The 14,065-nt window shown below is 36.4% G+C and overlaps 1 protein-coding gene across 4 annotated transcripts in view; it reads right to left on the bottom strand.

Annotated features, from left to right (window-relative positions):
- Positions 1-344: 344 nt before the first annotated feature.
- The window catches only part of Slc38a9 (solute carrier family 38 member 9), a 59,264-nt gene continuing 45,543 nt past the window's right edge, over positions 345-14,065 (bottom strand). For all 4 annotated transcript variants that reach the window (XM_048368088.1, XM_048368089.1, XM_048368091.1 and 1 more), the window contains 4 exons: positions 8,629-8,742; positions 6,055-6,203; positions 1,928-2,017; positions 345-596 (listed from right to left, as the gene is read on the bottom strand). In XM_048368088.1, coding sequence (XP_048224045.1) covers positions 431-596; positions 1,928-2,017; positions 6,055-6,203; positions 8,629-8,742 — 519 coding nt within the window. In that variant the 3' untranslated portion in view covers positions 345-430. The remainder of the gene's footprint in view (positions 597-1,927; positions 2,018-6,054; positions 6,204-8,628; positions 8,743-14,065) is intronic.

Below are 14,065 nucleotides of genomic sequence, written 5' to 3' on the forward strand. Positions count from 1 at the left end.
TGTCCCAAACAGTAAAAGTTTAGGCAGAAAAGTTTAGGTAGAAATGGTCTAGTGAGGAAGCAAATGAAAATGAATGTAGAGAAATAGAAAACAGGCTCTATGCTATCGTGATACCCTGAGAATCCCTACTGTACCCAAAATATATTCCTCTACCTTATAAAAAAACAAAATTCAGCAGGACTTCTCCCCACATTTCTGCCAGAAAAGACAAATATCATAGATAAAGAGATGAGAAAAACAAAGAGTCTAAGATCATTCTTATTGCCCTTTTTCCATTCTAGTAAGAATACTTAATGCACCATTTCCCTTGTTTTCAGATTTTCTTAGAAAAACATTTAGAATTACAGCAACAATAGCATTTACAAGTGAGTTTATGTAGAACTGTTGTTGAGGTTCAAAAAACCATGAAAGAGCTTGAGAAAACTAGTTTTCACATAAAAAACTGAACAATCAGGTTAGCTAGGCCCAAAATGATGATGAACATGTGAAAGATTAGTTTAGGCCATGTCAGACGCTCTTCTTGGTAGAGGGAAATTATATAGATGAGAGAAGGATATATGAATACAAAGGCCAGGCCACATGCTGCTCCTGAATATCTGCAAAATAAAAGCTTTACAAGTTAGTATTCACTTCATATCTTTCTTTTTATAATTTATAAAGTAAATATTGTACAATTTAAATATTAGTTTCATATTGCAACAAAATTATTTTTGATTCATTTGTTGCTCATATTTGGACTTAAAATGCATTTTACTTGTTAATGCATGATTATTATGCTCTGCCTGTCTTTATAATACCTGCTTGATGAAGAATTTTTATTCATCTTTCAAATTTCAATAGTTTTCTGTGTTTTAGTGATTTTAACCACTTCCTCAGAAACATCTTTGATCCTGATAAACACATTCTGAGTCTATAGGAGACTGTTCATATCTGTTTAGGAACAGATGAGTGCCTTAGTGGCAGTCAGCGTCAATCCCAAAGATAGTAACAAAAATACCTAAATACAAGAATGTGACACAGAGACAGCACTTGCTCCTTCATTTCCCAGTATTAAGTAAAAGTGTATAGGAATTTCATAAGTCCATTAATATTCATAGCATCAGGCTAATAATATACTCTTGTTGTTTCTTATTTTCTTGGATAAGGGTTTTTGTTTTGTTTTTTGCCAGTCCTGGGGCTTGAACTCAGGGCCTGAGCACTGTCCCTGGCTTCTTTTTGCTCAAGGTTAGCACTCTGCCACTTGAGCCACAGTGCCACTTCTGACTTTTTCTATATAGGTGGAGCTGAGGAATTAAACCCAGGGCTTCATATATATGAGGCAAGCACTTTACCACTAAGCCATATTCCCAGCCTAGGATGAGGGTCTTTTTTTTTTTTTTTAAGCAACTATATTTTGCCATTTATATTAAGGAAAAGACCATTCTGAATAAAGTTTCCCATGAGAATATAGGGTTACAACATTATTATTAAGGAAAGCTCCATCTTGGATCTAAACTCTTAACTTCTGGACTATAATTAAAACGGCTTTGCCATATAAAGGACCTTGTGGGTTCTCCCAAGAAGTCATATACTGAAAGTAACTGTATTTTGTCTGAAGTGAAAGAAACACAGAGGAATATGATGAGGAAAAAGAGAGAGTGCAAGGTCTACCTGAGGCTAAGGGATACTTCTGGAGTTGGTCTCCACTGGAAATAAGCAGAAATGGAATTAAAAGGACACCTCGATGGACACCAGGGAACTACATTTGCTGAAGACATTTTTTGTTTTATGATTTTTGCTTTTTGGAAACATGACAACTAAATTTGAACATTATCAGTTTGAAAAACGTATAGAAATTTTATATAAGCCAAACAATAGTGATAACAAGAGGAAACGCCTAAAAGATAAAGACCAATATACAAATGAACCAATTTTTCATAGATAGTACCTTATGATCCCTCCTATGTTTGGGTAGAAACAAGCCATGAGCACTCCAGCTCCCACAATAATTACATTAAGAATCAGCACGTGGAAAATGCTAGAGAACAGATGATAAAAAAAGAAAAATATGAAAACAGGAAAATTATAAATACTAATAGAATAAAATTCATTCCTACTATGTTTAAAATGAGCGTCTTAAAGTTACCAAGAAAACAGAAGGCAACATTACTTAATGCTGGTCCTGAGGCAGTAAAACTTAAAAAAAATACAATTACATAAATAGGCTAAATCTTGTAGGCACAAACTATAGTATGATCACAGTTCATATTCTTTGATCTGTAATTCCACTTAGACTATCTTGGGAAAATAATCATAACCATAAAAAGCCAATAAAATAAAGATACTTATGGAAATAATAGGAGAGTTTTAATTTGAGCAAGGCAACAATTTACGTGGTAGCAAAAATTGTTAAAAACAATTTACTATTACTATGTAGATGGTTAAATTTACCTAAGTAATCTAGAAAAAAGCTAGTTAGATTTTTTTTACTACACAAGAGAATCCAGGCAGGTATGGTGACTCATGCCTGAAAAGCCCAGCTTTTTCAGCAGGTGGAGATGGGGAAGATCACGGTTCGATGCCACCCTTTGAGGCCAGCCCTGGGCAAAGAAATTCTATCTGAAAAATAAAGCAAAAAAGGGCTGGAAGTGTGTGGCTCCTGTCTAACAATTGAGAGACCCTGAGTTCAAATTCTAGTAACACACACACACACACACACACACACACACACACACACACACACACACCAAAAGCATTTGGGAAAATATCAGAAGGAATTATACTGAAAAGACAGAAGTGCATGTACATGTATTATGACTTGAGATTTAAGGCAATATAACCTCTTTTCTACAGCTGCTTTTTTTTTTTTGGTAAAGTGTTAATTTTTTTTTGTTGTCAGTTGTCAGACTTGAACTCTGGGCCTGGGTGCTGTCCCTGAGCTCTTCGAGCTCAATGCTAGCACTCTATCACTTGAGCCAAACTGCCACATTCAGTCTGGTGGTTAACTGGAGATAAGAATCTCACAGCTTTTCCTGCTGGCTGGCTTTGAACAGCCTCCTGTGTAGCTAGGATGACAGGCATGAACCATTGGCTCCCGGCTGTGTTTATCATTTTATAATAGAAAAATAAATATACATTATTAGGGAAAACATAAAATAGAATTTTAAAAATATTTTTTATTATGAAACTGAATTACAGAGGTTACAGTTTCATACATTAGGCATTGGATACATTTTTTGTATTGTTTGTTACCTCATCCCTCATTCCCCCCTCCCCCCTCCCCCTTACCCTTCCCTCCCCATGAGTTGTTCAGTTCATTTACACCAAACAGTTTTGCAAGTATTGCTTTTGTAGTTGTTTGTCTTTTTTTTATTTTTCAGATTTACCCACTAAAAGCCATTTCGTATTTACCAGAGTAGAATATTTTTGCTAAAAACTTTAATTAGACACTAACAATACAAGGCTTGAGAATCAATTTTGGAAACAAAGATAAATGTAGACTAACATACTTTAATGCTCAGAAAATAATTCTATTTCTCCCAAAAAATTATTCTCAAAAAAAAAAAAACCACCCCACAAATGAGGACATGAACTCAACCTTTTGACCTACATTATCAGAGGTTAATTAATTCCAGATGAGATTACAGAAAGACTTAAACATATGAAAACTTATAAGTGGTTTGTCATATATCCTGATAAACTACAAAGACCTTCAAGATCTTACTATTTATTTAGAAACTCTAAGCTTAAAATTATACAAGATATTAACTGCTTTGCAAAAGCAATGATGGATAAACAGTTGGTACCTTAACATAGATAGGCTAATTGAACGTATCTATATTATATATTGTATTCTTTATTGCCAAACACTACCAAGAGAAAAAAAATTACTAACAACGTTCTTGAGAAGATTGGGGCTATAGCTCAGTGGTAGAACACTTGCTTAGCATGCACAAAATTTGATTTTGAGGAGAGTGAGAAGGAGAGGGAGGCCTAGGACTGGCCAAAAAAAAAACCAGTTCATATGAAAACTAGAATTCTTTTTCTTCTTTTTTGTCAAAGTGAAAACTAGAACTTTTTGAGAACTTGAATTTGCTATTCTGAGCTTGATATTAATGAATGTGGATTTTAGTATATGGAAGATCTGCAAAACTTACTGAGCCAATATTGACCAAACAAGAAGTTATAAAATCATGCTTTGGTAAAAGAACCAAAGTGAAAGAGAAACCAAGAGGCAGGGTGTGTGTGTATATGCACACGTGTGCTTGTATCTGGGCCTAGGTACTGTCCCTGAGTTTTTGTACTTGAGGCTAGCACTTTATCACTTGAGCTACAGCTTCACTTCTGGCCTTTTGCTAATTAACTGGAGATAAGAGTCTCATGAACTTTCCTTCCCAGGTTGGCTTTGAACCTCTATCCTCAGATCTCACCCTCCTCAGTATCTAGGATTACAGGTGTGTGCCACTAGCATCTGGCAGAGACCAATAGTTTTTAATGTAATCAAATTTCAGATTATAAATTGCAATCCATAGCAAACTATCACTTGTTAAATGTTGGCTTGGTATCAGTTATCTGAAAAGTATTAAAAGTACTCCTACTTCTTTCAACTATATATCTATGTGAATCTAATTGTCTGGCTAGAAAAACAGACATTAATGTATTTTAGGATATAAAACAAAAAAATTGGGCTGGGAATATGGCCTAGTGGTAGAGTGCTTGCCTTGCATACATGAAGCCCTCTGGGTTTGATTCCTCAGCACCACATATATAGAAAGAAAAAAAAAAGCCAGAAGTGGTGCTGTGGCTCAAGTGGTAGAGCGCTAGCCTTGAGCAAAAAGAAGCCAGAGACAGTGCTCAGGCCCTGAGTTCAAGCCCCTGTTCAAGGCTGGAAAAAATGTATTTTCTATAAAAAATTCATGCTAATGGTTTTATTACTGATTTTTTGGAAGTACTGAGGTTTGAACTCAGGATTTACCACTTGCTCAGTATGCTTGTTTGACTGGCACTGCACCACTTGCGTTACTCCTCAAGCCTTGCCTCTTGCTGGTTATTTTGAGATGGAGTCTCATGGATTTTTCTGTTTGAACTGTAATCCTCCAGAGTTTAGATTACTTAGTAGTTAGGATTTACAGGCATGAGACTCTAGCACCTGGCTTTGTTTATTTATTTTTACCAGGCCTGGGGCTTGAACTCAGGGCCTGAGCACTGTCCCTGGCTTCTTTTTGGTCAAGGCTAGCACTCTACCAATTGAGCCACAGCACCGCTTCCAGCTTCTTCTGTTTATGTGGTGCTGAGGAACCGAACCCAGGGCTTCATGCATGCTAGACAAGCACTTTATCACTAAACCACCTTCCCAGCCCTATTATTTACTTATTTATTTTTATTTTTTATTTTTTGGAGACAGGGTTTCAGTGTGTTGCCTAAGCTGGCCTTGAACTCAAGTGTCCTAATTTAGCCTCCCAAGGAGCTTGGATTTCAAGTTGTGCTATTATGCCTAGCCTTACTGGTTTTTAAGGAAATTAATAAATACCTAAAATTCGAAGTTTTTATTTTTATTTTATTTCACTTTTTGTCAGTCCCAGGGCTTGAACTCATGGCCTGTGCCCTGTCCCTGAGCTTGTTTTGCTCAAGGTTAGCACTCTACCAACTGAGCCAAAGTGCCACTTCCAGCTTTTTCTGTTCATGTGGTACTGAGGAATTGAACCCAGGGCTTCATGTATGCTAGGCATGCTAGGCAAGCACTCTATCACTAAGCCACATTCCCAGCCCTAAATTTTTGTTTTGAATTTTAAATATCGATAGATATTATCTGTAAAATATGAATCTTAAGATAAATGTAACTTCTATCAGAGCTAATTAATGATACTAGAAGGAATGAACTTTAAATCATTCTAGACAAGGGAGTGGCTTCTATTTAAAGTTCTTCTGGGAAAAGGGCACCAGTGAGCTATCCTTAGTAAAGATTTTCATTAGACAAATTTTTATAGCAAAAGGATCAGTCATACTTTCAGCTGACCTGTTTGCACAGTCATTTGTTGCTTGGCACATCTTGCTGGTCAAGAGAAGAGTCCTTACCTAGGATAAATGTCACCGAAGACATGGCCCAATAGCTGGACACGAGCCAAGTAGCCTAAGAGTGGGTACACAGTCATCATCTGGAACAACAGGAATATCCTTCCAATGAAGGACAGGATGTCACTGCTAGGGAAGTTGTCTAAGAAGTTCTAATCCGAAAAGATAATGAAGTAATGTTAAATTCAATTCTGTACATGCAAAGTCAAAACTTACTTTAAACACAGGTGCTATGCAAATTGTGCTTTGACAACTGATGCTCATCTACCAACTATGTAGAGTTGTTGTTTTTTCCAATGAGGTACAGAAATTGAAACTAAATGTTTGGAAACATAGGAAAATTTGATATTGGCATACTTTAATTATATTTTATAATAGTACCAGTTTGCAATGGATTTGACATTAAAAGAACAACAACAAAGAAAATTGTGTCCTTTACTGCTCTATAAGGGTCAAGCCCAATACTCAAACCTGTTGTTATTTTTTCCCCCTTCAGTGCAGAGGATTGAATCCAGGGCATTTTGCATGCTATGCAAATACTCTACTACTGAGTTATTTCCTAGCCTCCTCCACCTTATTTTGTTTTTTAAGGGTCTCATTATATAACCCATGTCCTCAAACCTGAGCACTGTCTCAGACGCTGGAGTGCTGGCACCATGCTTGACTTCCAGATCTGCTTTTACTATGTGTGCCTGAACTCAGTGCCTTGTGCAGTGTTTTTTGCTCATGGCTGGTGCTCTACCTTTGCACTCAGGCATTTTTGTTAAATAACTGTAAATAAGTGTCTCCTGGACTTTTCTGCCTGAGCTGGCTTAAAAGACTGATCCTCAGGTCTCAGCCTTCGCATTATAGATGTGAGTCACTGGTACCCTGATGGCTCCACATCTGATTTTTGTATATTTAACAGTAATTAAATTCAGTGTAGTTGTATCTTCACTAGCTCTCCTGCTTTTATTCCCCTGAAGCACTGAAGTAAAGTACTTCAAAGGAAAAATTACAGAATAAGCTAAGTATATCAATCAACTAGTATCATCATTTATAGTCTATTCCCAAGTAGATTTACTTCTACACTCTTGTTTTTGTTGTTTTTTGACACAAGTCTTGATATGTAGCCCAGGCTGGCCTTAAAATTGCTAAGAAATCCAAGCTGGCACCAAATTCACAAGCTTCCTGCTTCCAAGTGTTAAAATTATAGGCATGTGCCATCATACTCAGCTTCTACATTTTTCATAATCGTTGTCATATTAGTTGATATGTGAAAAAGTTAATGACTCAAAATTTAAATACTTTTCTTTTAAATACAAATACCACAAATATTCCAGTTCCCAAAGGAGTGGGCTTTTTGTGGGATTGTTCATATAAGGGAAATTTTCAGAAGACTTGGCTGCCAAAGAAATGTTAGAATCAAGAAAGTCAAGAGAACAGGAACATTATGAGCTTTCATAACTGCAGTAACCTCTTCAGTAATCTCTTTTACTCTGAGATGAAAACACTATTAATGATTTGCAGGAATAAGCCTGTAATTCACTAAATCACATTTTATACTGCAATACAGTCATCTTATGAACTGCTATTTTGGGGGAGGTAGTACACGTCCTGAGGCTTGAACTCAAGGTTGGGCATTGTCCTTAAGCTTCTTTTGGTCAAGGCAGTGATCTACTACTTGGAGCCACAGTTCTACTTCCAGCTTTTTTGGCAGTTAACTGGAGATAAGAGTCTCATGGACTTTCCTGCTTGGGCTGGCTTGGAACTGTGATTCTCAGATCTTAGCCTCCTGAATAGCTAGGATTACATGTGTGAGCCACAGGCACTTGGCTGAAAAACTATTTTTTATGAGAAATTATTCATTCTCATTAAACAAAGACTACAGTACTACTAAGTTTGTTTTTTGTTTGTTTGTTTTTCCAGAACTGAGGACCGAACTCAGGGCCTTGCACTTGCAGGCAGGTGCTCTTTCACTGAGCTAAATCCTCAGCCCCTCCTAAGTTTTTGATAGACTAAATCGAATAAACTTTTATTTATGGTGACTCTTAGATTTTTCCTATCCTTTTTGTCTCTTTCTCTTCTTAACAAGTTATCTTCACTTTGTTGTCTGTTACTCAGTATCAAAGTGGAGTCAGATCTATCATTAAAGACTGATGAGCCAAGATGAGTTTATTCGGGGCATTTCCAGATAAATTGGCATAAGAAGCTTGAGAAGTAGGTACATTCTCTGGAGGATTTACAAATCCATAAAGACTCTTAATAACAGTTTTCTACACAGAGAAAAACATATCTATATGATAACAGTTGTTTAATTGAACACCGCACCATGCTTGAAGTGTATATTATTGCAGAATCTGTAAGTGTAGTATATTATTTCAGAATCCATAAACATCAGATTATGTTTTATATTAGTTAGTGGAAAAGGAGACCCAGAAAGGACAGGGAAAGTGCCAAGATCTTCACATTACAAGCAGATGGTAGGGATGGTGTTCAAACATGGACCTCTGTGATTTATATTTTGTCACTGTGTCATCCTGATTACTAGTCATAAAGGACGTATACGCAATCACAGAGAGGTACACAGTCTCTTACCTGCTCAATACAATCTTTGGATAATGGAGGTGAAGGAAAAGAAGCAAAAACCAGGAATCCAATATACAGATAGGTTATTGTCACCAGCGTATAAGCAACACACAGGTCCCTCACCTGTAAAAAGAGAAAAACATTCTCTGTCACTATGAAGAAATTTATAGTATGTCTATTTAAGTACATTTTGTCTATTTAAGTCAAATACTTATTTCTTTTACCTTTTAAAAGTATGTGTGCACATGCTTTTAACCTAATCTTCACAGAAATGAATTAAAATCTAAGTAACTTATAATTCATCTGCCAAAGGTCTTTTTTTTTTTTTAAACCTAAACCTATTTAGAGTATGTAGACTAAACTACTTTTTGGCAAATTTAGGAAGTTAACACAAACAGTGGTTTAATGATCTTGAAATTCTGACTTAATTTCAAAAGGTGATTTATTCACCAAAGAATAAAATAACTATAATAATTAAACTAAAGAACAAAAAACTATAAGTCACCATCAGTGTGACTTGCAAAAATTAAAAATTCTTTTTGTGACTAAGCTTATAGTCAAAGCATGCCTAAACATATTAAGATATTTAATAATAAAAATGAATTGAAGAGTAAGTATTAAAGATCAGTTTAATAAACCTAAACAAAGGAAATCAAAAGGCAGCTGTTCAAATAGCTGCACAATGTTATTACTGGAATCAGTAAACAAATACTGCTCATTAAATAAGTGGGTTGTTTTCTTCCACTGCTGTTCCCACCCTCCCACCCTCATACAAAATAAAAAGCTCTGAGATATTTTTAATGCAGACAGCTGTCAGATCATAACAGAAGACATTCCATAGCTTGCAATTTTTTTCCACCACCACTGAAGTTACAGTCAAACAATTCAGCACAATTAAACTGTGCCAATAAGTAAAAATTTTAGTGTTTTCCATTTAAAAAACAAATTACTAAGGACAAAAAGCTAACAAAGCAAACTAAGACACCCATTTTTTGATAACACAGTAAGAATTACTATATATTTGGAATTAGGGAGCATTCTTATTTTTCTGGTTAATTTTTTTAAAGCACTGAAACAACAGCAGTACTTTATAAATTTGATTTTTCATAAATCCAATTAAAAAGCAAGTCACAAGCTTTGAGAAATCTTAAGGCCCCATTTAAATTGACAACTTGAAAACAAACCTCTAAATTATATGGTGGCTACACCTAAGGATTTAAAGATATATTGATTTAAAGTCATATTGAGTCTAGCTTTCCAGACTTTGGAAAAGGTTACTGCTAGGGGTTGAGGGATAGAAAAATGGCAGCTTAGAATTCAGTCACTCAAACTCTTGTGTGAGATGAACAGAAATGAATCAGTCAACACCTATTTTCCTATCAAAGGGTAGTAATCTCCAATTATGATGTTTCAAGTTATTGCACCCTCAACTTACAAGCTACTCAGAAAGAGGTAGCCTTGTAAAAAAAAAAAGTATCGAGAGGCAAAACAGCAGTGCCAAAGAGAAAGCTACATATAAAGAGGGAAAGCAACCATTTCACAGGTAGTTCGCTTACATAGGCTACCTGATCACATTATTTTGGTCTGACTTCCTGTGAAAAAAGGTGTACCGTAATATACACATTGGAGGAAAATGAAGATTCAAGGGCTAAGATGCAAGGGTATCCCAATAAGACAGTGCTTTCCTCCTTTCCTGTTCTCACAGTATTGTACACAGACTTTAATCATAGCAACGATTACACTACATTTTAATTGCTACTTTTTTCTTACTAGAAGAATAAATCACATTCATGACATGAAAGTTCTCAAGTGGAGGGGAAATGTCCCTTGATATTTAAATAATAGCCAAGTTTAATCATTCCTATATCTTACAGGTATTTTAATTTTTCTCCACGTTAGTCCACACCACTATTACAAGATCCTGAAAAAAGGGACTGGTTCTTTTTTTAATTTAACATCTCCCAACATCCAGGATAACCCCTGGCACAGAGCGAGAACTCCGTGAAGATTAAAAAAAAAAAAATTAGCCTCAACAGTTAATTGCTTCTAGGTGCCAGGCTCTGTGCTAAGCTATCTCATTTAATCCTTATAGCCTTATGATGTAGGTACAATCAATTTCTTCATTTTACAGATAAGCAAAGTAAGTGTAGCAAAGTTACAAAACCTGTTCATGGTTGCAAGGTAAGTGGCTAATGAATTCAATATCCAATCAAGGTCTGTCTGGTTCTAAATCGTATGCCCTAAGCTACTGTAATGGAGAGTTTTCCAGTCTCCAGTATATTTATATCATAGCTAATAAACAATAATAAATAAAAATGGAAAGTAATAAGTGTATTACAGCCATTAGATATACCACAAGAAATACTAAAACCAGAACAACTCTATTTCATAGTATTCTAATATACACTCAGTAGAACTGGATTAGGAGTTGAACCTTTGTTTTCCTCTGAAAATATTCTAATGAACAGAAATGATGTTTTATTAGAAGAGAAGCTAAGGCATAGAGTCATCTGGGAAACATGTTACCTATGAATATGTGCTACTTGCTATTTTTGACCTTGAACCCAAGATACATTGTAGTAGGTTTAAAAATATGACTTCTTGGGCTGGGAATGTGGCTTAGTGGTAGAGTGCTTGCCTAGCATGCATGAAGCCCTGGGTTCAATTCTTCAGTACCACATAAACAGAAAAAGCTGGAAGTGGTGTTGTGGCGCAAGTGGTAGAGCACCAGCCTTTAGCACAGAGAGGCTCAGGGACAGACCCAGGCTCTGAGTTCAAGCCCCAGGACCAGCAGCAAAAAAGAAAAAAAAGGCTCCTTAGATTAGTGCAGTGACTCACACCTGTAATCCTGGCTACTTAGGAGTGGGGGACATTGGATGATCACTGTGTAAGGCTATCTCAGGCAAAAAGTTAGTAAGACCACTATCTCACTCTATAAGTTAGAAGCATTGGTTCATGGTTATGGTACATTTAACCTACCCTGGGGGCAGAAATAGGAAGATCATAGTTTCAAGGTGGCGGAGGCAAAAAGCAAGACCCCATCTGAAAAACACACTAAAGGAAGAAGAGCTGAAGGTACAGCATAAGTTCAAAGCCCTGATATCAATTTCCAGTACTTCCAAAGGGAAGAAGAATCTTCTTTAGCTGGGCTCACGCCTTGTAATCTTAGCTACTCAGGAGGCTGAGATCTGAAGATTGTGGTTCAAAGCCAGCCCGGGCAGGAAAATCTATGAGACTCTCCAATTAACCACCAGGAAACGGAAGTGGTACTATGGCTTAAAGAGGTAGAGTGCTATCCTTGAGTAAAAGAGCTCAGAGACAGGGCCCAGGCCCTGAGTTCAAGCCCCACAGCTGAGAAAAAAAAAGAGAGTTAAGTGTGTGATTAATGTCTGTAATTCTAGTTACTTGAAGGGAGAGATCAGAAGGACTTTGGTTCAAGGCTAATCTGGACAAAAATTATCAAGACCCCATCTCAACCAATAATTCCAGCCTAGTACAATGAGAATGGGAGGACTGTGGTCCTGACTGACAGGTAAAAAGTGAGATACTATGTAAAAAATAACCCAAACTAACAATAACAAATGCAGGTGTGGATGAAGCCAAAAAGGAACTCTATTACACTGTTGGTGGGAATGTGAACTGTTCAACCACTCTGGAAAGCAGTACGGAGGTTCCTCAAAAGACTAAACATAGAGCTATCCTATGACTTAGAAATTCCACTTTTGAGCATTTATCCAATAGACCACAAACAAGGCCTCACTAAAGCTATCAGCACAACCATTTTCATTGCAGCTTTGTTTGCCATAACCAAGATATGGAACCAACTCAGATGCCCTTCAGTGGGCAATGAATCAAGAAAAGGTGGCATATATACACAGTGGAATTCTACTCATCTGTCAGAAAGAATATTATAAGGAAATGGAAAGATTTGGAAAAAAAGTATATTAAGCAAAGTAAGCCAGGCCCAGAGAAACATGAGTTTCATGGCTTCCATCATTTGTGGTAGCTAGAATGTGCCTATAAATTTACAAGTAAACACAGTAGATGGTTTAAAATATATACATATATATGTATATGTATACTGGGACATGATAAATACAGGTCTAAATACATGATAATGCAGATGTCTAGGCATTCACACACAGTAAGACCAAGGAGGATCTTCTTAGGAGATGAACACAAAGACACGTAATACCTCTGTGCGTTTGATCATATAAAGTAATATTTATCAAAATGAACTCTAGGAAATGGAAACAAGAGGGTCTTTTCTTTGTTGCTGTTCTTGTTTTATTTTCTTTTTGTCTTGTTTATCTTTGGGAGGGTAAGAGCGTGCACAGAAATGGTAGGACAAAGGATGAGCAAATGCAGCAGTGGTACTCACTAGATACTATGTTCAAAATGAGCTATACAACTTTGTGAGAGGGGGATCAGGAGGAAAAAACAGGGTAAAAATGAGAGAAAAGGTGATACTGTTCAAAAAGAAATATACGCTTTTTGACTTATGTAACTGTAACCCCTCCATACATCATCTTTATAATAACAATAAAAATGCATGAGAAAAAAATAACTAGAACAAAAACCACTGAATGCATGGCCAATAAAAACGGAACCCTAAGTTCAAACAATAGTATTGTCCCCTCACCCCTCCCCAAAAAGTTCAGGTTTGATGACAAAAATACAGGAAATTACTTGAAAAGTCTCATGGCTTTTCCTGCCTAGGTTGGCTTTGAATCATGATCGTAGATCTTGGCCCCCAGTAGCTAGAATTACAGGTGTGCGTTACTGGCTCCAGGCTGAGCATTTGCTTTTAAGCTTTTGTTTTAAAATTGTTCCATAGGTGATTGGAGTTGATAAGTACTTTCCAAGTTTGAGTTGATACATTCTCTTTCCCTAAACTCCTCTGGCTGCAGGTCTGGAGTCTCTCAAATGGCAGAGGTATCAACATTCCACAGTGAGCTATCTTTTTTTTTTCCCCTATTGCATTTGTGTTCAATTTAAAGTTTTATCTTCAACACTATCACTTTGGTTTTACTATTGCATTTTCGCCCTTGTTTGATAACTCTCTCAATTATCAATATTATAAACATCGATTTATCACCATGACAAGGGGATAGCACAACATTTGTTTTGTAGACTTCAAAATGAAAGGCTCAGTGATCAGTCACTGAAAGACTTAGAATGAAGCTAGATGTGCTGAGTCACAAATCATGAAGTATACTTGCTTTTTATAAAGCGATTAGTAAACTAAAGGGCTAGTAGCTATTATTTAATGCAAACAATCATAGCTCAAATCCTGTGGTAACAGAAATTTGATCCAGATTGCAGAGGGGGACTAATGTATTTACATAGTAATCAGAAGTTGTAAACCCAGGAATCACACAATGTGAGAGCTGCTTGTACCTCAATTCATTATTTTGCAACTGTTTACTAGAAAGACAAGCTAGTT

This window comes from Perognathus longimembris, chromosome 19 (assembly GCF_023159225.1).
Source record: "Perognathus longimembris pacificus isolate PPM17 chromosome 19, ASM2315922v1, whole genome shotgun sequence".
Taxonomy (NCBI): Eukaryota; Metazoa; Chordata; class Mammalia; order Rodentia; family Heteromyidae; genus Perognathus; species Perognathus longimembris.